Source organism: Trachymyrmex cornetzi, unplaced genomic scaffold (genome assembly GCF_001594075.2).
Source record: "Trachymyrmex cornetzi isolate Tcor2-1 unplaced genomic scaffold, Tcor1.1 scaffold227, whole genome shotgun sequence".
In the NCBI taxonomy this organism is placed as follows: domain Eukaryota; kingdom Metazoa; phylum Arthropoda; class Insecta; order Hymenoptera; family Formicidae; genus Trachymyrmex; species Trachymyrmex cornetzi.
Window position 1 is genome coordinate 382,496 of NW_017296923.1, and position 27,194 is coordinate 409,689.

At 37.2% G+C, this 27,194-nt stretch overlaps 1 protein-coding gene across 1 annotated transcript in view; it reads right to left on the bottom strand.

Moving 5' to 3' along the window:
• Ten-a (Teneurin-a transmembrane protein) overlaps positions 1–27,194 on the bottom strand; it is a 496,598-nt gene that overhangs the window by 324,360 nt on the left and 145,044 nt on the right. Inside the window, exons 3-4 of the mRNA XM_018506604.1 lie at positions 21,522–21,580; positions 11,108–11,353 (exon numbers count right to left, since the gene is read on the bottom strand). Coding sequence (XP_018362106.1) covers positions 11,108–11,342 — 235 coding nt within the window. The 5' untranslated portion in view covers positions 11,343–11,353; positions 21,522–21,580. The remainder of the gene's footprint in view (positions 1–11,107; positions 11,354–21,521; positions 21,581–27,194) is intronic.

Below are 27,194 nucleotides of genomic sequence, written 5' to 3' on the forward strand. Positions count from 1 at the left end.
TCAGTGTATTATTATTACTGAAAAACAGTAAATATTCGTTAACGATTACATCTGTTATCTTATATAAGTATAGCACTGAAGTCAATAATATTACTGACCTGCTAAAAGGTATAAAATATTTATCCTTATTACTATAAATTACAAAATGACTGGGGCTAGTCTTATTTCGAGATATTAACTTGATCTAAGCTGTACATATATTATGTATTTCATATATGGTGTATTCATAGTGAATTAACTCAACTTAAATATCCGATATCCTACGTTATTGATTTTCAGACGTAATAAAAGTTTTGAATTTAGTTAGAATACATTTGAATCTATCGGAAAATTTAATGCCAACCGTTAGTATTTTTAGTCTAATAAGTACTTTTATTGGCTGGATTTGAGCGGACATCATTAAGTAATAAGAATCACTTCGAGCGAGTAGAATTAAATCTCAATTTAAATACATTAAATCGCAAAATTTGATTAAAATCCTCTTTTGTCTAAATATATAATAAAATCTCCAATATAAGTGTAAGAGAGACGCGACATATTAATGGAAATGTCGATAAAAAGCAGATACATACATTACATATGGGAAAGTCTGAACTAAATCTATACTAGATTAAAATATCTAATAATTTTATGAGCAACGTGAAAACACATCTACCATGTGCATTGAATTCGTTATATACGTTCTATATTAATCTCAGAATCTCTCATTGCATCATACACACGTTTTTCTTACGTTAGATAGATAAAGTATATATATATATATATGATGCAGCTCCTTTTAGAGGCATTAGTAATAGCCGTCGACATCTTGGTTATCTCCACGCGAGACGTTAAAACCTTACGCCCGAAATTATGATCCACGAAGCGTGAATAATTCTGTCTGGCTACCATTCATTCCGCGGTCGGTGTAAATTATTGCAAGGAGCGCATTAATTTCCTTTGCGAATAATTAACAACGCACCGGACAACGAAACCTTCGCGCACCTCCTACGCTTTTGCAATGGTCAGTCCTTCCGTCGGTACCCTCATACCTCCGGACATCCCTCCTAGACTGCTCCTCCCCGCCGTCCCTCTTCGCCTCAACCTCTTGGTCGACAACTGAAATATTAATCATGACTTACACATGGTGTTCCGGGACTAGGGGCATTCTCCATCTGCATTATTAAGTGACCCCGCGCACGAGTTACGCTAGGTAGGCTCAGCCCTTATTCCGCAAAACGAATATGGATGTGCGGTTCGCGTTGTTATTATTCCGATGTGAAGGTCGGTTGCAATATTTTGCCGATGCTCACCGAGCAGATCGCGTAATCGCACGTTGCTTTCCATCGTGCACGAACAGTTTGCTGTGTGTAAAATGCACATAGCCTACAGGTAACGTTTGAAATTAATTTATATGCACGAAGCAAAATCTCTGAGATAATGGAAGTCAAAGTATAGATTTAACAAAAATCATGAAGGATATTAATTGCATTTATACTACACAAATCTGACATTTATTTTATAATATGTTAGTTTTTTAATCTTTGTACACAGTTTATTAATTAAATCTTTTACCGACATATTCCTCGGTTTCTTTATAAATCTACAAATAGATTTAAAACGAAAGTAATAAATAGCGACGTTCCAACTCGATCGAGCCGTCTCTTTTACGCGAAAATAAAATTGTTATTCTTGTATTCCCAAAGGTTCGCGCGGAAAAATGAAAGTTCATTAAAACCAGCATGGTTTATCGGCTTTTCGCTCGGATTTCTCGGGCCTCTGGAGTGTTCTCGTTCTAGGAAGCGATTTATATCTCTTTTTTCCTTTTCCTACTGCAACGATATCAACGAGATAGTAGCGCAGACATACTCGAGTATTTCGATATCACATAACGTTTGCTCGATACTTGCGAGTTACTCCGTTCCGAATCCATTTGGATGGCAGTAATGCACGTTAAACGTCGTAAAATTATCTCGATATAATTGTTCGCCTTAAATAACGACAGCTGTGTTAGTAGTTGTTGAGCACCCGACGCAATGCGTTTCCTTTCAGGAATTAATTCAGTATTCAGAAGGACTTCGACATCAAAGCGAGCAATAATAGGAGCGCTGCTTCTGGCAAGGTATGCGATGACAGAAGTGGGCACGGTGGCTATAAGTGACAAACCGGTTCGCGAATAATAGGGGATGACGATGCGACAGACGATATCGTAGATTTGCATCTGGAAACAATTTGCCCGCACGTAGGACACGTATCGTTATAATTGAATATCTCGATTAATGCGTAGCAACGGTCTAGATAATCGTCACGTTGATATTGATTCGCTATTTCAACTGTAATATATTTGTACATATTGATGTTGAAAATAATGTTAACTTAATTCTTAAACACCTTTTCAATATGCCGTATTTAGTTTTTTCTTATCAAGATTGGTATTTCTATTATTTTGGAAGTTTAATAATCTATTTGACAAATTTGAACACGTAAAGATATCATTTTTCTTGGACGTAAAAAACAATGTTAATGCGCGAATAATCTTTAAATAACAACAATCAGAAGATCGTATTGCGTATACCATATCCAAGTTTATTGTATATTTTTTAAACTATGATGTTCAACTGTGACGTATTTTTTTTCTTCAAATTTAAAGTTTTCGGAACACATAAAAAGCCTTTTATTTAATTTTTTCAACGAATATAAATTTTTCAAAAAGTAGTTTTTTTATCTTCTATTTCTTTTTTATTGTATATTTTTTATTAATAAAAATACATAATATTTGTTTATACCGTTATTTCCCTTAATATCTGGAATTTCGATTCGGATTGAAAAAAAATTGTTAAAATATGTTTAATTTTATAAAAGTTGTAAACATTCAAAATTGGGTTGGATATGATAGACTGAGTGTGTTGTTCCCGTATAAAACTAAGTATAGTATTTAAAGGATTGCAGTAGATTGTATAATATATTGGTGAACGTCCTCGAGAAAGAGAGAGAGAGAGAGAGAGAGAGAGAGAGAGAGAGAGAGAGAGAGAGAGAAAGCATATTAATATCTCTTCATTTTGATTTAATCTAAAGTAACAGTTAGGAAAAGCAGAGTTCATGCCATTAACGTAATAGTACGGAGATGTTCCAAAATCGCAAATACGCTACTATGAACGATCCACAACAGCTTTCCTAGCATTAAACCCAACCACACGACGCAACCAAGTTACACCTTTATGTCGCCTTTCTCTCTCTCGTGCACTGCTATCTTCCACGGATTCGATCCAGACGACAGAGGCTGGCAAACTGTTAATAGGAGGGGAGTTTTAAATGCGCGTAACGTAATAACGCGTGCATTAGGCAACTACTATGGCGTCGGTGGCGTCTGCGGCGGCGACAACGATAGTAGACCCATTCTCCGTAAGGGGTAGTTTGCCTGACAACTCGATTATACGATACTGCAGGGCTGAGTGGCAAGTGGTGATATATGGTGCGCATATATACGCTGTGCTTGCCTCTGAAGTCACTTAAAATAATGAGAAACCCGGTATCGGGTACCACGCTTGTTTCCTACTCTTTTTCCTTTTTTTCTTTTCTTCGTCGGTGGCATTTACCCGCGAGTATCGGGTAAATGCGACAAACAGAGTGGCGAACTGGTCTGCTCGGTGAAACTTTGGAATCCGCTAATCTTCATACGCGCGTTTGATCGACGATTAATTAAGATAATCAACGAAAAGGGACGAGCATTTTCGCATCGAATAGCCGATGTTCGATTTGTGCTCATGACGCTATTGATCGGACAGTTACAGAATATACAATTTTACATTCGTGAGGCGTATAAGCAATTTTGAATATTGAGTGGTGCATCATATTGCATTTCTCGCTCTGTAGCTTTGCGAACGCGCGTGGCACCGGTCGATTTTCGGATAGACATCCAGATATTTGCATTGAGTCCCGAAACGTAATAACGCGTTTCATTAAATCACATATATAGATCGTTAGCCATTATTAATCGCCTGCAGCGCTGTTTGACACTCCATCTCGGTTTCTCTTGTAATCAAATACGCGATACCGTTAGATATTCATTATTATACTGTCAAACTGTGTCAGTAGCTAAATTGTTAGTTACTTTAGCAATCGGTCCGCCATGTAAATGTCAAATCTTGTATACCGTAAATGCAATATCGAGATAATTATTATCTTCTCAGAAAGTATACCGATTTCCTTTCTAATTGCTACGTAAAAATATGATCGTGCTATTGTACACGCGCAATAACCATTTATGACGATCGATAAAAGCGATAATTTACAAAAACGACAGCTGTAAATATGTACATGTTACATATATATGTATATGGCGATTCTATCATATCCGAATAAAAAGCTTGATTACACAATAATAATAAGCACAAGGAAACATCATTTTCAGTAGATCAAGGGGCATGATACCTTCGTTAGGATAACTTTACCTCCGGCGTGTTTATTTTGCCGATGAGAAGTCGCATCTACGTAAAATGAGAGTGATATTTACAGCGGGGTCGCCTGTCGGTACGTAATCCTGAAACGAGCTCTATGATCAAGCGTTGCAGTATAGGAGAAAAAGGAGTCGGTAAGAGGAGATACGTATCCAGTTTGTAATTTGTGTGTAGTCAGTAATTTGACTGTTGCGCGTCGAGAGCAATGGCCAAACCTTATAATATTACTATCATTACTGTGATTATATTTTTCATACTTGTAATTTCATATACCGGATAATATTCACATGATGTTATTTAATACCTATTTCAAAACTAACATACATTACTATGAATATTTTATGAATATGTTATTTATCGAGAAATCAAAATTTCGAAAAAATTAATCATTATTTTGTTTTCTTACTTCAAAAGTGATACAACTAAAACAATTAAGTTTTTCAGAAAAGGAAAAACTATTTTTTCACTTAATATAAAATTATTGACTAATTAAATAATATTGGCAAAAAGAATATTTTTTTAAAAACAATCAAATGTCATTTTATCATTTTCACAACCTTTAAAAACTCTTTTTAAGGTATAACAATTTTGATATCCTGCAAAATTATAACAAATCCGAAATAATTCGTCAAAAGTGACGTAACTTGAAATAGTTGAAATATCACTAATAGTTATATTTATCTTGATCAGCTAAAGTTACTAAATTCAAAATAAAACATATTTTCTTTAAATTTTGACCACAAAAACTATTTTAACTCTAAATATTCTCTCTTTCTATAGAAGATTTTTTTTACTTATAAAACGACTTAAAATATGTCACTCTCGTAGAAAGTATTATATGATTTCTTTGAAAACCCTAAGAATGACACAAAATTTTGCAGATGAAACTTGGAAGTTAAGTTAGTTTAATTTGGATGATTGATAAAATAATCTTTATGAATAGCCCTAAGTCGTTCATGTAATTCAAAAATTTTTTTAATTGTGTCACTTTTAAAATGAGGAAACGATTTACAGCACTCTTTACCGTTTTTTATTCATTTATACGATTATGCGAATACTAAAAGTTCTTTCTGCGTGCTAGTACGACTAAACACTGACTCGCACTACTTTATTGTCTTCTGTTGCAGAACGGTAGCTACTGTTAATCGATCCATAAGCGATATTAGTGCTACTGAATATTGATGCTGAGCAAATACTTTAAACAGACATTGCATTTGTGCGAATAATCGAGGTATCAGCGCATTATAATTATACGCCTCGTATAATGGCTGTGTTAAAGTACGGGACAACAGGTATCATTATTGCGTGATAGGAGATTAGGAAGTAGGGGAAGGATTTGTACGAAAATTTATTGGTAATATATACATATACATATGTACTGGCACAGCGTACCGGACTATGTTGCGGCGACGCCTGGTAGGATATAGAGCGAGAACATTCAGTCAAGCACACAAGCTCATATCCTGGTACTTATGGTCGTGTAGGCCTACCTTACGTACCTCTTCAATCTTAGTTCTATGTTACACGAATATTATTAAATCCTTGGTCATGTAACGTTAACATTTGATACACAGTATCAAGTTATAATTAGCTGAGATTTTATCGTTATGATTTTAATTATACTGCGCATACGCGATATGTATATTCATAAGAAGAATGTAATACTTTAGAATATTAATCATCAGTCTGATTTGAAAACGTAATTCATAATACCAATATATAATAAACAAAGATTTTGAAAAGATATACATATACTTTAACAATACTTAAATCTTAATAATCTTAAATTTGGATGTTATACAGATATAGATATACAAATAAGCTGGAATTTTAAACTGTTCTACTGTATAAATAGAAATCCAATATGTAAGATATATCTTTGTACAAATATTTCATAGGATTTCATTTTCTAGTTTCAAATAAATTAAATATCGACTGGTAAAACAGATTTTATGACGATTTTATAACGGAGATATATAAAGTCTTATAAATAAAATTGTGAGTATTAATAATTGCACTTACATCAAATATACTTTGCGATGCAAAGTAATTTTGTTAATGCAAATTTACTTTGTCTACAAACGCGTTAGCGACCCTTCTCAACCGTCGGCAGTAGGTTCATCGAGACAAGATTTATTAGAATTTATCAGAATATTCCCGCGCGCTACGTTGCGCAATTGGCGCGACAGGAATTCGATCTGCTGCATTTTAATGAACCATTTGTCGGCAATAGAGTGATTTAAATGGATTGACTGTCTGTAACGTAATTATTCAAGCGATCGCTCGAAGAGAGAGCCCTCCCACCCCCTCGTAATTTGACGTTCAAAACGATTCCCAGACATGTGAATTCCGATCATGCGATCCGACATCTTTAAATTATTCATTCCTTCTGATAGCTACGACGCCCGCTAGTGTATAAGTTTCTGACGTGATGGAATAAGTGGAAACGGTAGACCGTTGCTTTCTTTCTCAACGAAACTTTCGCATTACCTTCTAATGACTGTTGCTTTAACCCATTTTCCAGGCCCCGCTACGAGAACTCCAGGATATCTAATCCCGTACGTTAGCGTCTTAGAGTTTCCAACTCCCACATATATGCCGTTACACTCGAATAAGGATTCCATTATATAATCTTTGTTCGTAACCTAAAACTCCTAATAACATTCGCACAAAGATAGCAACTCGGAGGAAATTAGCAGTACTATCAAATCAATTCCATTTCAATTTGTTTCTCATTCATAATAATACCCGAGAAAATACTTTCAGAACTTAAATGTTCAAAACTTGCTAATGTATTTTATCATGTAACGCAAATGTAATATCACTTTTCGTTTGTTAGGTACAAAAAAATTACGAAATTTCATCTTCCTCAAGCTATAATGACTTGGTTATTTTGAATTCCAAACTAATCCTTCTATCCGATATCTCGCGTGTACCATACGATTACTTCGCGAAGCTGGAACTTCCATCTGACCATTAAAAATTTATCCATGGCTTAACCTCATCTTCTGAAATCCTTGAGAATACATCGGGTAGCTAAGAGTCCGTGGTATGTAGTAACTTGAAAATGCTCGGAGAGGCCAGATGGAGAGCTCAAGCGCGGTTAGAAGATCTCAAGTCTTAGCTGAGAAAGCAGTCGGCTTTTAGTTCTCGTTACCGCCCCCATTAATACTAAGAACACACTTTGCTATGATATGTATCTTTGAATTTGTTTTATTCATTTCGGGGTCGTAACACTTCCCCGACCAGTCGCTATCTGCAGTACGTAACGATGTGGTACAGTGATCTGTAAATATTTGACACAAATATAAATCGATAATGTGATTTTACATGATTGCAACCTCGAGATTTACGCTTGCGTCGGTTCATAAACGATAGTAATGCATGCGTTGCTTTTGATCGATTTCAGAATTTATCGGCACGGGAGGAGAGGGGAAGAGGGAGAAAAGGCGATTCAAAATATGAACAATAGACACGTATGAATCAATGTGTATCAATATCCATATATTGAATAACGTATATAAACGTATATTTGATTAACGCGAATGAAACGGCCCGATAAACAGATAGGCGTGTACTCGCGTAATAATCCCGTAGACTGTCATTGTATTTATTTCGCCGTACCAAATTACCAATTTATATAATCTCTTGGGGATAATGCACGTAGCGCCGTTATACGATGTCATCGTATACGCGAGATTTCTGCACACATTGCTATTTCGGAGAACAACATTTTCCGGAAGGTAGTAAAGCGTGATATGAACCGTTGCTGGTGTAATGAGCTGGCAATATAATGTCTAGGCCGGCTTGGTCCAGGCTAGCCTGGAGACAGGACCCCACGACTGGACATCAATATATTGATGACTATGCGGACGGAGATTAAGAGCTGCCATCCATATCGACACGCTACGGCTCTCTTGTAACGTGACACATCGGATATCATTAATAAAGAGACTGTACTTTCCTCCATTTCTGACGAAGAGCTATAATAGGTATTTTGATCCGAGCTAAGAAGGCATGGGAAAGAGGAGATCTTTTTCCATTATACCGTAGAGATGATAATGACGTGACATATATATCCTTGTTAGGGAATATCCAAGGAGGATAAAATGTGAGTGTGATTTGGAAAATATCAGAACTATTAATTTATTATTTTAATGCGATACCTTATTGATTTTTCACGTGTGGAGCGACTTGTCGTAATTATTGAGTTTTTCCTGCGGTTTATTATCAACGATGGAGACTATCAAAGAAACGATTAAAATTTTAATATCTATCGTGCAGCGTCAAGTTGTGCAAACAACGTAATACGAATAAAATCCTTGACCGTTCTTCCATTATTAATTACAATGAATATTGCCAGCAGACAAAAGATATATTAATAAATGACGAGATTTCGAAATAATATAATCACGCGAGCATTCTTCCAAAGGTGGAAAACGTTGGAGATTGTATCAGCGCGGGAAACTGCATAATATTGATTCACAATAAAGTGCGTATCAAATAGGCGGATGAGAGGATGGTATGCGGAAACGAAATGGAACAAGCAGGAGAAGCTGCGGGCTAGTAAAGGCGAGTCATTACGTTGTCGGTACATCGCCTCTTTCGATACATTTCGAGTGCGGTTACGTGACACTGCGCTGTATCCACCGAGTCGAGTGGTAGATGGGCTCGGGAGAAGGGGTCGGCGCAGATACGGGGCAGAGGAAATGGGAGAATAGGGATGAAAATGGGGTAGGACGACGACGTGGGATCGGTGCGGAGAGGCAGCGCGGTAATCGGCAGCAAGTGAATTGGAACAAATGCAGACAGACATGAGGTGGACTACTGGACTCTCCCTCTGTTTCTTTCTCTCGTTCTCCCTCTCTCTTTTTCGCTGGATACCGCAACCAAGCAATATAGTATAAGTCGGACTATCGCTATTAATTGAGTTCGTCCCTATCGTCGATGCGCGCAACGTCCCCTACTTTGTTCGACCTCAAGACGAATCGATGAAACGTGGGAATATAGAAGCGACGAGGGAGATGATGAAGTAGATATTAGGGGGGCTGCAGATAACGGAATAACATATGAGACAACTTATCCTAACTTATTGCATTATTCTTTCTAGTTCATTGGATCGTCGTTAGTGCTAGAATGTATTTTTTATGCGTGTGAAGTAGATTCATATTGACACAATCAAGGGTACGAGATAGCTTCGAGATGTAACTCACGTTGCTCTATATATACATAAAATGCACGCGTCCGTGAAAATTATTTGTCGTGAGGCTTCATTTACTTTTCAAAGTGCTCACACCCATTATATTAGGTATTATATTAGAAGGAGGTTGCCGGCGCGCGGCAATCTTGATTTTGGTCTTCGAACGTAATATCCGGCAGTGCTTGTAGACGACGCGAGGAAGTAAAACTAATTTCGTAAATCCTTTAATCTACGCGTTTGGTGGAAAGCCGAGGCGAGATTAAGGGAAGCGGACTGAATGGGCGAACTCCTGGGTGTTTGATGGAATATGATGAACGAGGCACGTAAAACTTGGTTATTGGTATACCAGATCAAATAGAGGAAAAAGAAGCAACTTTAGTCCAACGCGCCGCAATTAAAGCAGTTGCGAAAGTCACGATACGCAATCGGACTTAATTAAACGATAGTTGATAACGTTCCTTGTCATTTATACGTTGCATTCATTCACGTGCAAAATCTGCTATTAACTTTTCGCGTTCTTATTGAGGTATGCGTCTTTTATTAAATCTAGAGATTTCTCTTGTGTTATTGCTTTTTTAATTCGAAAATTGAGTATAGTTTGATGGAGAATAATACAACTGAAGTTACTTACAATCGGAGAAAGAAAATAAATATTGTTACATCAGTTTGTTATGCTTATCGGAACAAGTATTTATTGAAATATTGAGATTGCCATTACGCAGGAAAGTTATTATTTTACTAAAGGGTTTTTCCATTATCCAGCGAGTGATATTTTTATATTGACAATAAGACAATATTTTAAATTATTGTTAGTATTGAATAAAAACCTACAGTCTGTATTATATCTTATAAACTTAACCATACAATTTAATGATACATTTTATGTATAAATATTGTTAAGCATTAAATGAAGATACTTTACTACAGAAGAACAAGCTATAGAGCGTGCACTAAAATTGCATCTCTCGATCGAAAAATCATCATATTGAACAAATATTATAATATTATATTGTCATTGAATTCGTCCATGAAAACAGGATCAACTGTAAATCAAAAGTAGATATCGATGAAAAAATAAACAACGAGACAGTGATTGCTGGCAGAATCACGTTTTTTCGGTATAGATTCGGACAACTGCAAATATACACGAGTATCGTTCCGTGAATATAACAAATATGGAATCGTAACGCAGATTTACAACATGTATCGAATATATAAATGCAACGCATATCAGCAAGTTTGTTTTCTTGCCAGTTTATTCGTTATAATATCTAAGCTACTTTATGTTAAAAAAATACAACATAAATTTTTAAAATTAACAAAGAATGGAAAAAGAAATATCTTTAAATGCAAATAATAAAGTTATTTAAGTATCATTTTTTTTTAATGCAATCGAGATGCTCTACTAAGCTTTTTTGTAGAAAGAACTAAATTTACAGCGAAGAATGCAACACTGAAGGATGTCACTTACTGCCATATTGTTGCGCCAAAATGGAGGCAAAGACCTGACCGGGACTACGAGCGCCTCTTGTAACGGATGAACTTGACACGGGCCCCACAGCGTGACGTGCGTTATCTTCATCATCACTGCTGGATTGGCCACCGACTCCATAACCGCGCCGTTCTCTCCATTCTAGGGACCGCTGACGGCGCAGCCCACGGCCCCCATTTGCATGGCCGCGGCCCAACGTGCCCTCGCTGTCCATCACTGCAGCATCTATAACAAGCAATTAACAATTTATACAACAACGATCGGAGCATATAATAAGTTTTACAAACAAGTATTAAAAAACTGAACGTTCCCTTATAGATTTTATTGTGCGTGTAGGAAATATCTCTTTTATAATTCGAGATTGATTTTTAAAACATATTGAAATCAATTCTACGTTCGAAGCAATCACGATGTACAAGAGAGGCGTACGAAATTCTGCTTTTAATACGTTTGTCTGCGCGTCAGAGAGAATCTTAAGATTTGCGTGAGAATGCCAAATGGCGAGGTAAATATAACATGAAAATTGTTGCGTGGAATAACAATGATGCCATTACGTGGAGCGCCGATAGTATACGTCAATGTCGAACAACAGCGACTCATTAGGCATTCACGGCCGTTGCTCGGAATCATTCAGGGCCGAACGAAATCGAATTGCATACTCAACATTTGCTGATATTCATTGCAGATAATTCTGGCTTCGGTACTGACAGGTTTGTTTATATCTAGGCTGTGTAGGATATATTAATATGCATTGTCAGTTCTAATACGTAAAGGAGATAATGTTCTGGTTTCGATAACATTCCCAATAACGAAAGTAGTTTTTGAAGTTATATTTGATAGGTGAAAAATACAAAGATTGATAACGTTATATATTATACGTAATACATTCTATATGTTTCGATTATTTAATTACCAACTATTTGAAGCGATTTTATTATGTTTAAATTTGATTTCTAATTTTGCTGATATAATTGGTGAAAACTTATCGTCAATATGAATATTTTATATTCGTTATCAGCGCGGTAGGAAGCAACTTTAGATTTCCGTAGAATTTTCTCGTTGACCTTCCTTCAAATAGAGACCTCTGTAGATCGATAAGATCTTGAATGTGTATGGTGGCTCAAGATAATTGAGTGGTGGATGCCTCTCGAAATTCCCATGGAGACGTCCTCGCTCGCCGTTGCTCTCCCTTGATTGCAGAGACCGCTGATTGATGCTCCGAGGGAGAACCGAACGGTGATGTCTTAAGATCACTCACTGTTCCTTGGACTATGAAATTTCAGTTTAGGTCTGGTATCACAAATGGGATGGCTGTGTTACGTTTTCGGTCACATATTCGAAGAACAGAATTAATGCTAATCCATTGTCATTGTCAGCACGCGAAGATAGCTCATCGATTATATTTGCACGATTAATGATACGTAATAATTGTGGACTTTCAAACGTGATATAAATGTGAATATGGCAAAAACAATCTCGTGAAGCGCGCACGATCCCGCGTTTCAATAAAAGAAAATAAATACGGCCGTTTACCGATGGCTGTATCCGATAGAATTGGTCAGGGAATTTGCTCGGTAAATATTATATGAAAATTGAATGAGATGGAAGTAAATTAAATTCTGTATATGTGGCAAACACACACAAGCTGCGCCAAATCGATTTTGTAAAAGTACAATAATGGTTGTAATATATACGTCATAAATTTATAATACATATTTGATAAACAATGCTTTCGTGCACACGTTTTTAAAAATGATTCGGTAATCATCGTAATACTCAAATGTTGTAAATAGAGGGAACCGCGTTGCAGAATGACGAGCTTTATCCAGGCATAATTCCAAATCGGGCGAGGGAGGAATGGGGTGAGGGTTTAAACGAGACGGTTCATAACCACGAGCATATCGGCGTGAATTCCCAGAAATTTGCAACCGTGAAATTTATGGGCACACATCCTGCGGTGTCGGGCGTCACGTTAATAAATCTCAATGCGTCGCAAAGCCGGGCGAGGGATAAACCGTACTTGGGAAACGCGCCCTTATGCATCGCTGTGCACCTCTCACAGCCACTTTTCTCACTTGCTTCAATAGTAGCTAACAGGTCGCATCCTCTACACACAAGAGCACTTTACGGTGTTTTGTTTTGTCGGCCCTTCGCATCCTCCTTCGTTCACGTAAGTGCGTTGAGAATGTGGGCGACTTGTCAAACTGTAAATGAATCGGAAACCTTCCGCGGTGCGAACCCAGTTAACGAAGAACCCGCAAGCATAGTCGAGTGCCTCTTTCCGAGCAAAACGATAGGAACATTAAGAATTATCTTCTCCTATCAATCTTCGTGATTTCATTTTATTGATCGATATTTCTCATAACCCCGATTCGTAACTAAGCGGCACTGAAGCAATTTATATGATGCGTGAAGTGATGCTTTGTATCAATTGTGTCAATTTGACGTTCGTATCCTGTGATTCTCTTTATCCGACTTGGATATGGATTCTGCGCAACAAATTTTATTTTATTGATCAATAAACAATATAAAAGTAAACAAGAATATTAAAACATATTTGATAAAATCCATAGTTTTATAAATATAAAAATAATAAGCATATATATTTTGTTTTTTAAATTCATTTTACTTATTAATTAAAGAAACCATACAGTTATTAAACTGTAAATTATTAGATATGCGAAGTTATACATTTTACTTATGTATTTTAAATTACTTGTTATTTAATAAATATTTAATTATCGTAAAACACTTTTAGGATATTTTACTGTATAACAATTTTTGCATCATTTATTTTTGACAAAATCGACTGTAGTTATATTATTTGAACGATAGTCTTGAACAAGCCCGTGTTTTGAAATTAGTTTTGTGAATAAACGATCGAGGAATAATTTTCAATTTACGTGCGCGATTACAGCAACGTTCAAGGCGCAGTTTTTCATGCCATCGTAACAGAGGAAAAGTTCCATATAGTGGAAAAAAATAGATAATGTAGCATTGTATACATCCTGCAGTATTACACACTGTACTGCCTATTTCACGGTTGTGAACGGCATTCGTCGTTTTAATAGAAAATTTTTACAAGGGGTCGTAAACATAAAGTAGACTATCCAGCCATGGGAAGCTCTTATTGCTATAACTTATAACACGTGGCTGATAATATAATGGGCCTGTACGATATAAAGTGCTTCACGAAGAGGGTTGTCAGGGACTTGCTGACTGCGAGTATGACTCTGCCATTATCACATACTGCCGTCTTAAATATAAAAGTGTAACATAAAAAGCTTTAGAAAAAAAGCATAAAATGTCTTTTTTTTTCTATATAAAAAGACATTAACCTAATGATTATTTATAATCTGCTGATAATTAACCCTTACCGTACTAATATGGGTAACTACTAGTGACCGAGCGAGATTCCTGTTCGTGCAAGTTTCTTTGAGTCTTTCGGTAATTATAAATTATACTACATTTTATTATTTTCCAAAATAAAGAGTCAATATTTATTCTAGAAAGTTGAAAGTATGTTGGCGAATTTTTAGAGACTTTTTTTATTATTTTGGAGAGGTGAAAAAACGAAGAGATTTGAAGTGACCCTTGATGGTATGGATGAGGCACCAAATTGTAGACGGTATGGTAAGGGTTAACGAAAAGATTTTACTTCATAAAGACATTTAACAAAAATAAAGTAGTCTTATTATAAAATCAAATATAATTAAACACACGAAGAGTTTTGATAGAAATAATAGATAAAGCTCGCAAGAAAGGATTAAACGCAAGATCTTTTTCTTATCACGTATTGTGAGATATCATGGTTAATAAGGTTGTTGCAGGAATGTTTCGCAAGTTCTAGTAAGGCAAAGTAATTTGTGTCAAAAATTTTGGGAAAATTCGTTGGCTGTATCCGACGTCAGATATAGGAGACGAGTATTAGAGTAGAAGTTCTTAATATTGAGGCATGTCGCACGTGTTTATTATTGCCAAGAAACTGTTTCCACTTGTGTAATAATAAGTCAACAGAAACACGAAACTTTTCCACCATTTCTCAACGACAATACCAAATTGCTCTTGCGAGAATAACGAAAGTATGCAATGCTTGGTTCTACGCGCACCGTTTATCGTATTAAATAAACGAAAACTTTGTGCTCACGGGGGAACATGCAAAACGTATGTCAGATTTCACAGTATTCGTGGCGCGCCGCGATATTCGCTACTCCGTAAATATAAATCAGTCTGCGCGTGTCGTAACCTCTTAGAAGGAGGTTAAAAATCTTCAGCCACGCGTATATGTATAACCCGCTCGAAAAGTCGTCTCGTAATACCTACACTTGAGAATATAGTGGCACTCCGACTTTCAGACCACGAATTCAGTCTTAGAGAAGGCATACTATAAAAGGCTTTAAGAGTTTCCCCGTGTTCGTGCGAATTGAGTGGGATTTGCATACCACGTCGCGGCGGGAATTTCACGAGAAATGTGGACCGGGTTTTTAAACGGCATCTAATGAAGGTAACATTAGACGACATTGTTCAAGTCTGCTACGGTGCCATTCGCCTTTTAGGAATGTAAGAAGGGCATCTGAATGCATGAAACATAGACTGGCAGCCTGTGTAGCCAGATATGGTTTGAGAAAGACTTTTGCATATTCATTGGGATTCGCGTGAACCCTTTGCTCGTCAAGAAGGCACAGCCTTAAACATTAGATACACTCACCCAGCTTCAGCTGTGCACCACCTCGATATCATCGCGCCGATTAATTATACAGCTTTAATCTGAGTAACATTTTCGAAGCGTCCATGAGGCACTCGTCGACTTTGGTGATAGAAATTTGAATACATGTTAATTATAGCATATGTCGCTGTTTATAATTTAGATAACGCATACTGCATGCACAGGCATAAATTTACTTTGTGCTCGGCGTGTGCATTTCTCGGCGCTTTGCCGTACGTAATCCAAGATACACAGAATTATATACAGTATTTTGAATAGATAATATTACTGGTGCATTTAACGTACAAACGTTCTTCCATAATAAATGAAGAGATTATTAGTAATCTCATGGTGAATGAGAGATGGATAATACACTTTTCGTTTATTAATATCCTATTTAAATATTCTTATATTATGAATAAAAAAAGGTGTCTTTTATATCTCTTTAGTAATTTTTTAAATAATGAAGTATTCTTTCTTCACGATAAATACTACAGCCCCAGAGAAAATTTGAGATTACACGGAAATCCTAACACTTGGCTACAATTGATCTAAATTCGGCCGTCAATCATTCCTCTGGATCAAATAGATAGCACGATGAAGAAAATTGCGGCAGCGGCGGCCTCCGCGGCATTTTGCGGTGTAGAATGTCAATTAAACGGCGTGGCCGATTAACCATAACCGAAACCTCGACAAAGGCTGGAGCGTGCACGGTTTCGCACTCCGGCAGGTTCATCACGCGATAATTTATATGGTAATTTCAGGGACGTAATAAGTCCCCCTCGGCAAACTCCGGCTGCCACTACACACGATCCTCCGGTGTGGCCGCGGCGTCCTGCGTTGACCCCGACGCGGCGTTCCATCGGGAGAGGATGGCCTGCCATGTACACATCATTACTAAAAGCGGTCATCGATTCATCGGAGTTCGACCACTGGCCGTGCCCACCGACCGATCCGTCGTGGTAGCGTTGTGCGCGTCGATGCATAGACAAGCTGACGTATATTGTATATCTATATGTATGTGCATGTGTGTAATGTATGTGTATATGTAAAATATATATGTGTGGATGTATATATACATATGCATATATGTATATACATATACATGTGTATATATATATATATATATCCTATGCACCGACGAGAGCGTATAGGCACATCCATTGTCAAATTTTCCCACTCGCGATCGACCGTGCGGGATTTAATTAACACCATCTCGTTAACTTTTGTCGCGACCTATCGTGCCCGCGCCGGTGTTATCTCTCACGAAGATGAGCTTGCTTGTTCGATCAAGTGGATCGTTCGTATCGACGAATTAACGACATGCATTGTTCTTTTTTCGCTGTTTCAGTTTACTCACTAGATTTGCATATCAATAAGTGTGAAGTATTACACTACCTTTATTTTCTCATATACATACATTCGCCATTAATTACATTTATTTTTTTTAAACATTTTTGAAAAAATTCATTCATTTTAAATTTCAACTGAATAAATTTATTTGAAATTACATTTGAATTCATTCATCGCAAATTTCAAAAGAAATTACATTTTAACTAGATTATTCAGTTGAAATGTTCACTTAAATATATTTATTAGTTTTTTAGTTCATTATTTATTAATTACTTAGTTTATTATTTAGTTCATAGATATTATGGCTTATGTCATGTTTTAACGTCATGTTTTCTATTATAATTTGTCGATCAAGATGAATCTGTTTCTAGATGACTCTTCCTTCTCTCTTTTTCTTCCTTTCCCGTCTCTCTCTCTGATAGAAGAGGTTTAAATATATTTCAAAATCTGTCGCGCGATTGATGATGATTCATGGAGACGAGATAGAAGTTATTAAAAGCGGTGATAATCGATGAGGATGGATGGCATTATAACATTACAGTGAAGCGGTTTACTCATAAATTTTGTTTGCCCTGACAAAATCGAAAAACCGCGAGGCATCGCCAGGGCGTGAATATATTGACACGAATGTGGTTCTAGCACAGCAGTATTTATTTTCCCGGAAATTTTTAGCACGGTGAACAGACACACAAGTATCGAATAACCGTCACATGTATGTGGCACTCTTTTTGCGAACAAATTATAGATGTATCACCTTGAAAATTTCAAGAGTATATTTTTGCTCGTTAGCATTAATATCGTTAGCATAGTCGGTACTATATTAATATTTATTTTATAACTTTATCAATATCTTATGTATGTATTTAAATTTTTATATATGTCTAGTAACAATCCATACAGGAGCATTTTATTCTTAACAATGAACAGATATTGATCTATTAATAATTTAACAGACTTTGTGTCATGAGCAAAAATTTTTTTGTTGGACAATTAAAAGATATATCTACTTTTTATTGCAAACAAAATAATATGCAAAATAAAAAGTAATGCTTGCGTAATTATAACAACGATAGAGATAAAGACGAAAGAGATGCATGCGAAACAAGAGGAGAGAGAGAGAGAGAGAGGGGGGGGGTAATGATTTCCGTTTAATTTACTTCGAAAGAGAGCTTCCACGTGTCATAGACTAGTGCTATCGAAAGTTCAAAGTAGCAGTCGATAGAAAGCAAACGGGTCCATTGCCGCGCCGTTTATAGACGTCTCGTTCGAGATCAGAGAAGGAAAGCATCGGGTCCTAACGACCGTTCCGTTCGATTGCAGTGATTACAAAGTCGGTTGTTAGCGACTCTTTGAAGCTCAATTATTCTTGGTAATGACTCTTCTATTTAATCACAAATATACGTACGTAGCAGCGTGCATTGCGATCTTGAAAGCAATGCTTTGGAATCGAAATTCAAAAATAACCGGAAATACAATATCAAAGAAGATCCTGTTTCAATGAACAAGGAATATCGTGTTGATTGCAACAGTAAAGTGATAAAGTTCTCAACTGCGAACAAATGTTTTTATTGAAATCACGGCAGTGTGTTAACTATTGCCGATAGATATCCGTCGATAGATACCCCTACATTAAGATACTCGACACTCTGCACTGCGTCCTACACTCTCTTTGCCTCACTCTCGCTCCATAATCTACGATGTAGTTTCGTCTTCATTTGCCAAATGGTCGGTAAATCCACCCTGTGCGACGTCGTCACTGACTACAGGAAAGACGGTTTAGCATCACGGCATCCAACCGTCGCGGGGGCGTTACGATGAAACTTAACTGCGATGTAAACCCACTTTGGCTCCGTTGGATGCTGCTAGATGAACGTCGTTTCTCACTAACACGAAGTCGCACGAACCATTTAACGATTCTCTGGGTTGGATTACGTGTCGCACAATCGTCGACCCTGATCTGTTTTTCTAAGCTCGCGAATGTGGGAGATTTGTCTCACGCGAAATTATGGTATGTTAGGACCATAAAGTATATAGACGTTCGTACGAAAATAACAATTGTCAGTTACCGAAGTAATTTTTTATTTTGTTATTAAGCATATATGATAATATATTGATTTATTAATACTTATAAATGTACCGAGCTTAATATTATTTTTTTAAAACTTTTTTTGTTATCAATAAATTATAAATCAAAGTGAAATTTATTATTTAATTATAACGCTATTATATCGGACTGAAATAAACGTCCGAATGACGATTCCCCAATGAGTCGAATACTTCCAGTCCCGTGAGGAATAATTAATTTTTGCAATAATTGCAGCGTAATACGATAAGCGAAAATACGGGTGTAGGTTTACCGCGAAGTATAATTGAGTTTTATAAGCGACGATAAATAATTCATATATGTGTATCTATGTGTTTAAGCGAAATTGGAGTGACATTATGTAACCAAAAATGGACAGGCGACATTTGACTTTCTAATTCATAGAGAGATACGAATTCGATAAAAAGACAAAATTTATCTGATATCGTCGAAAAAGAAAGCATGAAGTCCCTGAGACTTTCAGACTGTCACTTCCGACCTGCAGAAAACAACATTCTTGAAACGAAAAACTGGTCGTGGAAATTGGATTGTCCTTCGAAAGCCCCTGGGGTGTCATGCGTAGGAACGCGAGATGATTCATTCAACACTACATCCGTGAAATGTTCTGAAACGTTCCACTACCCCGTAGAAGAGAATAAGCTATAAATAGAAACGAAATTTTGTACGTGTTGGTAGATTTCCGTAAGGAAATTTTATGGACCGTTTAATGCACTTTTGCCATCTAAAACATTCAATGCTCTCTATCAGATTCGTATCGGAATTGTGCATATTTTATGTACGCGCTGTAACAATGAGGTTTAAGTAATATCATTAAACTAGATTATTTCTGTTGCTTATTATTACATTAAATAACCGACTTTAATGCGGAAAGGATCAAAATTGCAAATTATATTTGGCAATTATGAACATTTGGTACATAAATAATTTATCAAACAGTTGCTCTAATTTGTATTTGCATCAATGAAGTGATATGTATGAGAAAACGAATATATACATGATAGTGCGAATGCATAGAATCGAATAGAATGAACGAATATTATAAATATTTCAAATGTAACTTTTCTTAGCTCTTAGTACATTCTAAAAGTACTTCTAATTACAAATCGCTTCAACTACTCAAATTAAAAAGCGAGAAAACAAAAGTAAATAAAAGTTAGCGTTTGATGGTTGTTCGTTTATATGAACTTTTCTCATTATTTTGTTTAGTAGAATGCGCTGTTGAAGTTAGATTAAACATTTTAGGAGCACTCTGTGCACTAATCATGAATGTAATCTCAACACTCACTCACGTAGTTACAAGAGCAAGAAGTTGTTCTTTACAAATGTTGTAAAATTCACGAAACTATACCATAGAATTGTCACATGTGTGTGTACATGGATTTACATCTTTCTGTTCTTCAATCGCGAGAAATGTTTCCGTATTCCTTCACGATTTTGAAGTCGTTCTTAATTCCTTCACTCCAAAAAATTTCTACAGTCTTTTCTCTCTCGCTTCTTTCCAACATTACAGCATTTACCGGAGCGCTTTCGTAAAAAAATTACATCGGTGGGTGTCAGGATAAACTCGCGTCGTAGCGCAAATGTAAAATGACGTGAACATTAAATAAAGCTCGGAATAGCGACAACATTCTGCGCGTCCTGCAAAGCTCCTTAGATAGAAGTAAATTGTAAGTCTCTTACCCGACTGGTCAACGCCGTAAGCACTTTCGTTTGGTCGGCAAAAACAGCTTGAAGCGTAAGGAGATTAGAGTCGTTATGGCGTCAGCCGGGGACAAAAGTGGAGGAAGTTTCATGCGAAAGTCGCGACCCTCGTCTAACGTTTCACCATCTCTCGCGACGCAAACCGTGCAAAGTGACGGAAAGCCGGCTACCGCTACAAAAGAATCACAGTCGGGATGTACTAAAGTACAAGTTGCGTAACGGTGCAGACGACGTTGAGCCCCCGCGAGAAAGGAATAATTCACGCGACAAAAATACGAAGAAAGTCTCGCCGTGTCGCGGTACTAGGGTAAAAGAATCTCTCTGCACGATGAAACTCAATTCGGATTTCTTTATGCGTCGAAATGAGAAGCTCTTTATTAAGCGCAATTCTTGGAATTTATAGCAATTATTGGAATTTATAGCATTTAAATTAAGTGAACATTCTTATTTTTCTAACGGAATTGTTTCTTAAAAAATATCTAAGAGTATTGTTAAATGCTGAGTAGATATATTAAACGTAAGTTACTTACAGTGATGCGTCAGACTAGTGGTCAGAATCTGCTTATTAACGTCCGCGTACTCAGCAGAGCTGAAAATAAAAGATAACGTAGTTATTATTTGCAACGTTAATTTATTTGAAAAAGTGCACTGAGAAAAAATTGTTTATTTGACTAAATTAATTTAGTCCGTCTTTATTTCTTTCGATGAAGAATGTATGTATTTCAGTTGAACACATTATGTTTAATACATGTATTCTTCAACGAAAGAAATAAAGACAACTAAAATTAATTTGATCAGATCAGGGTTGGTAAAAAAAACGTTTTAAACGTGTTTTAAACAGTTTAAAACATGCTTAATTGATGTTTTTAATATGTTTTAAATATGTTTTTTTTATAGTACTGTTCAAAGCATATTTGAAGCATTAAAAACATATTCAAGAAGAAACATAATATGTTTTATTCTTAAAAAAAAACATTAGTCTTTACCAACCTTGGATCAGATAAACAAATTTTTTCTCAGTGTATTGTTTATTGTATCATAAAACGTAAAACAGCTTACAATCTTTCTATTTTAAATAATTTGTTATTTATTAAATTATATGCGCAGTGAGACAAATATTTACATATAACAATTATGAAAGTACAGATAAATCTCAATTTATGCGGTGCTCGAAGATTAATGCGGCTGTTTCTTAGAAAGCACCGCAGGAATGCTTGACTAGATATGTATGCAAAGCGGCTCACGTTTTATTTCAGACGTCTGTGTTGCTTCCACACGCTACGTGGTAATCTACATAAAGATAATTTTAATATGTAACACTTTTCATATTCAACATCAAGAGTATAATTCTAAAAATACCAAATAAAAAACCAAGAAAAGACGAAAAAAATACATGTAAATTTTTTTGCGAAGCCACATATTATATTCTAAACTATCATTAAAAATATTGTATTGATGTTAATGGTGGATGGTTGCTGCTAAAAGTTGAACCTAAAATATATGTGTGTCAAAACAGCAGATGCAGAAATATAAAAAAAAATTAATTTTATAAGTTTTTGTAGTTTTTAATAATATAGCATATGATAAATGGTACGCCAGGTAACTCTTAAACGGGATAAATGTCTCGGATAACTCGTTCGTGCCGGTGGTGCATGTTTAATGCCGGAAGTGGCTCGACTCCCAGACCCCGCCGTCATCCTCTCGCAGCGGTTTCCGCAAGCTCCGTAGGGTCATTAGCCAACCATTCATTATGCAACTGCGAGGCAGTATTGCGTCAATATGGGGGCGGCAGATTGTTGGCCCAATCGATAACAATGCGCCGTGTTTACCAGCCGGATAATCAACAGACGCAGCTTCTGCTGCCTCGCCTCCGAAGACCAAGCAAGTGGGAATTACGGTCCGCTTCGCTCCGAATGATATTGCGTTCCGGAAGTGTTACCTTTCCTTGTACCTCCCTACCCGCCGGCGATCCGACGACGTCGATTCCAGCCATCTCTCGTATCTCGCAAGTGATACTATTCAGCCAGAAGCGAGTTGCGAGCTTACTGTCTCAAAATGATACACATGATCGAAAAGCTGCTCGAATTTGTAATCTAATCGTACAGATGCTTACACGATTCAATTATTCCGATATGATTTTCCATTTCGCAATTTACATGGTTGAAGTAATTCGGACGCATACGTCGGCTTTGCGTATATATATACATAAATAGAACATAACGATTTTCTAGAGATTTTGTATATTACCATAATGTGTTTAGCCGTGTATAATATGGCAATTCCATTCATGAGATATTTTAACAAAATATAGAATTAAAAGACGTAAACCTTTTAATGGTACACTGTAAAAAGAATCTGGTTGCGTTGATTGAAATTCTTGTTGAAAATGGACAAATTAGAATTTTTTGGTTGAATCTATCACTTTAGTTGAAAACCAGAATTCTGATTAATATACTATATAATCAGAATTTTCTGGTTAGTTTATTTTCAACCAGAAATTTTTCTCAGTGTAAGGCTGGAGTTGAACGTGATCTACGGCTTCGTCAGTCAAAGCGTTGTGTATTTTACTGCAATTATTTTTATGTCAGTGAACTTCATTGAATTTTTTTAAATTTATAAATAAGCAGAACAAGAAGTTATTATTTACGAATAATTTTTGGATCATTATTTACCTTTTTACCCATTTTATACATTGATTAGATAAAACACCACATCGAAATTTGACTTTATCTTTCTGAATACATTCTGAAAATTTACCTTACCATTAGAGGGCTAAAATCAATAACATGAAATTGATGATTCAAAGTTGGTCGCGTTAAACTCGTGTCATATCATGCGACAAGCTATGCATTTCGATGCGTTCGTTACACGAGCGTCTGCTTCGATCGCGATCGTAGAACGGTCGAGCGCGTTCAATCGCCCAACCAAGCCATACGCCATACAAGTTCAACGTCTATGAAACGGCTAGGATGGAGGAAAAGAGGCGCCGGAAGTACGGGCGCCGTGAGATGAAACGTTGTCGGGCGCGATATTCCCGCGCGTAGAAGGACGCCGGTTCCCTTTGATCTAAGTTGCCGGGAATGCAAGGCGAAGGGACAGCGTGCGTAACTGTCGCCCAGGAAGTTGGGAGTAATTTGCTTAGTTGGATTAGATTGTGAATTTTGTGCCACGGTGTTTGAGCCGCCGTTCATCTCGTCGCGCCCTCCATTGCAACCCTATTCCTTCTCCCTTTTCCTTTCCTCTCTCCCTCTCTCTCTCTCTCTCTCCGGTCCATCATCATCGATCCTCATCCTTCTTGCGCCCCGCTCTGTCGTCAACCTTATAATTACAGTACCATCTTCAGAGATGAGCTTGCCAATTCATTGCCCGTCGGAAATACGCACTTTGATCCGGCAAGAAGCGGGTATTAGCCGGTAGGATAGGTCATCGAAATCCGCGACGGTGCGCAACGTTAAGCGCCATCGCCCCGGATAATGCAGACGCTCCCTGATTTCGCGTGCTTTGATCTATCGGGTAGAGCCGGGTAAGGGCGATCGTGATCAGCGGAACCATGCACCCGAGAGTAATATTAATCGGTCGTCAAACGCGGATATGAACGAATCATGCGGCATTATTTGTAATTGTGTCGCGCAAGCGTCAGCTTGGAATAAATTTTCTAAATAAAAAGAGACCGGCTACACGTTTTATAGCCGACGTAGCATCACAAATTTCTATTTATATATTTTTTTAAATCGAGTAACCTTACATTTTACCATTAATTCAGTTTGTACTCTCTAAATCTGAATCAGTGGATAATCACTGATGTCAGTGCCAAGTATGCCACTATTCACCCAGTGACGTATTTGGCACTGGATAATCAGTGAAGTTCAATTAAAAAAGAAAGAGGTTTAAGCATTATATATCCTAAAATATTGATATTTATATGTTAATTTCAATCTTCTAATATACTATATTCATTGAATTTATGCACTAAAATAAGATTGATTAGATCACACAATAAAGGTTAGCTAGGTTAGGAATTTCACATTTCAGTCACTGATTACCAGTGGCATACTTGGCACTGATATCAGTGATTATCCACTGGTTCAGATTTAGAGAGTATCTATTTTATTTTAATTAAATGGAAATTACGTTCATATACACTGTAAAAAACATCGTGTGGATTTAACATCGTGCGGTGTCTATATAATTTTCATCGTGTTAATATTAACACCAACGTTCTGTGAATTTATAACCGCTGGTGTTTATATCAACACTATCATGGTATGGATTAAAACCCTTGGTGTTAAATCCACATCATATTAATGTGATGAGATGTTGATATTAATATCAACCAGGGAAAATTATATAAACAATGCGTGTTATTATATTCACACCGATATTTCTTAGAATGTAAATTATTTCGCATATAGATATTGCACGTAAGTTATGACGTCACAATCGTTACAACTTGGCTTATTCTAAATTACACACGTGTGTATATGTTTGAGAGAGAGAGAGAGAGAGAGAGAGCCACTTTTTTCAAATAATCATCGGATTCACCACGTGATTGGTCACTGAAAGATCTCGCGGCCCGACCCAAATACCATTAGCGTCGAATTATGCACGGAGCTTTCGTGATTCGCGTGTAGATCACGATACCGGCAGACGCGTACGTGTGCACCCGATGGGCGCAGCGGGTGCACGCATGCAGAGAGTCGGATATAATCTCGTCGAAACGGTGGTATAGTGTTCTGTATGCAAGCGTTCGGTATATCTGTGAACGGCGCGGCCCGGCCCGGCTCGGCTCGACGTGGCGCGGGGGATGCCTAACGGCATTGCGAATCCTATACAAGAGACTTCAGGCACGAATGGCGGATCAATGTTTTATCGATATTGCAGCAGACGTAGCGTTGATGTACGTCTCGAGTCGGCAATACGTATATTGCGCGTGCTTTCTGCCGTTTGCAAGAGGATTTATGGATTAGCGTTTGTTTATTGTCGCCCTTGCTACGATTTTCCCCGTCGGCAACTCGCGCTTTTTTTACCCGGATGATTCGCAGACGTGGAGAAGGGCATTAAAATGGGCGATCCGAGAAAAAACGGGGAAGATTCGCGGCTCGATATGCATGTTTTGTGACGATTCCTCTTCCATCTTTCTTGCTTTCTTTAACCGGCTGAAGTATATCCGGGAAGTACATCCGGGAAGATACGCTCGGAAGATGAGCTTTTTAAAGCTGTTGCAAGTTGGGATATTATTTATCCGCATAAACGAATAATTAAACCTTTTCTCCACGTAAATAAATTACAAAACTGCGCTCGCTATCGAGATATGAGAGAAAATGTAACAATTTTCGTCATTACAAAATGAAAAAAAAAAAAAAAGGTTCATCCGGCGAAGAAGCAACAGAATTTCCGTAATGGGCGGAGGAGGCATGAACGAAACATGTTAGTAGACAAAGAAGCGATGTGCCTAGCTCATGGTTGGGCCATGCATGAACGCGCGCCTAGAATCCGCGATGTCGACAGCAGAGAAGGTAGAAGATGCGAAGGAGTAGAACGGAGAGGGAGGACCAGAGAGGTTACTGCCGTCAGGAAACTTTTGTTTAAAATTGGAATTCCTTTGCGGCTCGTTGGGACTAGGAATGCAGATAGGGCGGAGGCGACGAAAACCATGAGTAGGCGAGACGAGGTCGCCGGTGGAACGGAAGAAATGCGGTAGCTGAAAAAGGCGACGTACGATATTGTTTCATCATAAAGGGAAGCTCCTTGCTCGGCGAGGGAAAGCTCTTAAGGAACAACGCCGTCAAAACTTAAGCGCATGTTGACGCAGCTTCTTACGTAAACATTTTGTTATACACTGCGGATTTTCTCGGTCGGGTATTTTCGTAAATTAGTGCAACGCGCGTTGTCGCGTATCAATCATGCACAACGACTACTGGTAAAGAGTGACGTAAATGACTAGTAGTAATAGACAGTTAGTAGTAATAGACAGGTAAATAAACGCGGGCTAATAACAGATAATAGTAACAGATGGTCTTATTTGGACGCGCGTCATCCAATTGCAGAATTTAATAATTTCTACATGGATATTTTTATACTAATTATCCAGACGACACGTATGTCTAAACGACGTCTCTATGATTGTTTTGACGGCACGAAGACGGCTTTCAGACATGCATGTTGTCTGAGTATTTACGCCAATTTACATAGTTTGTTGAAGT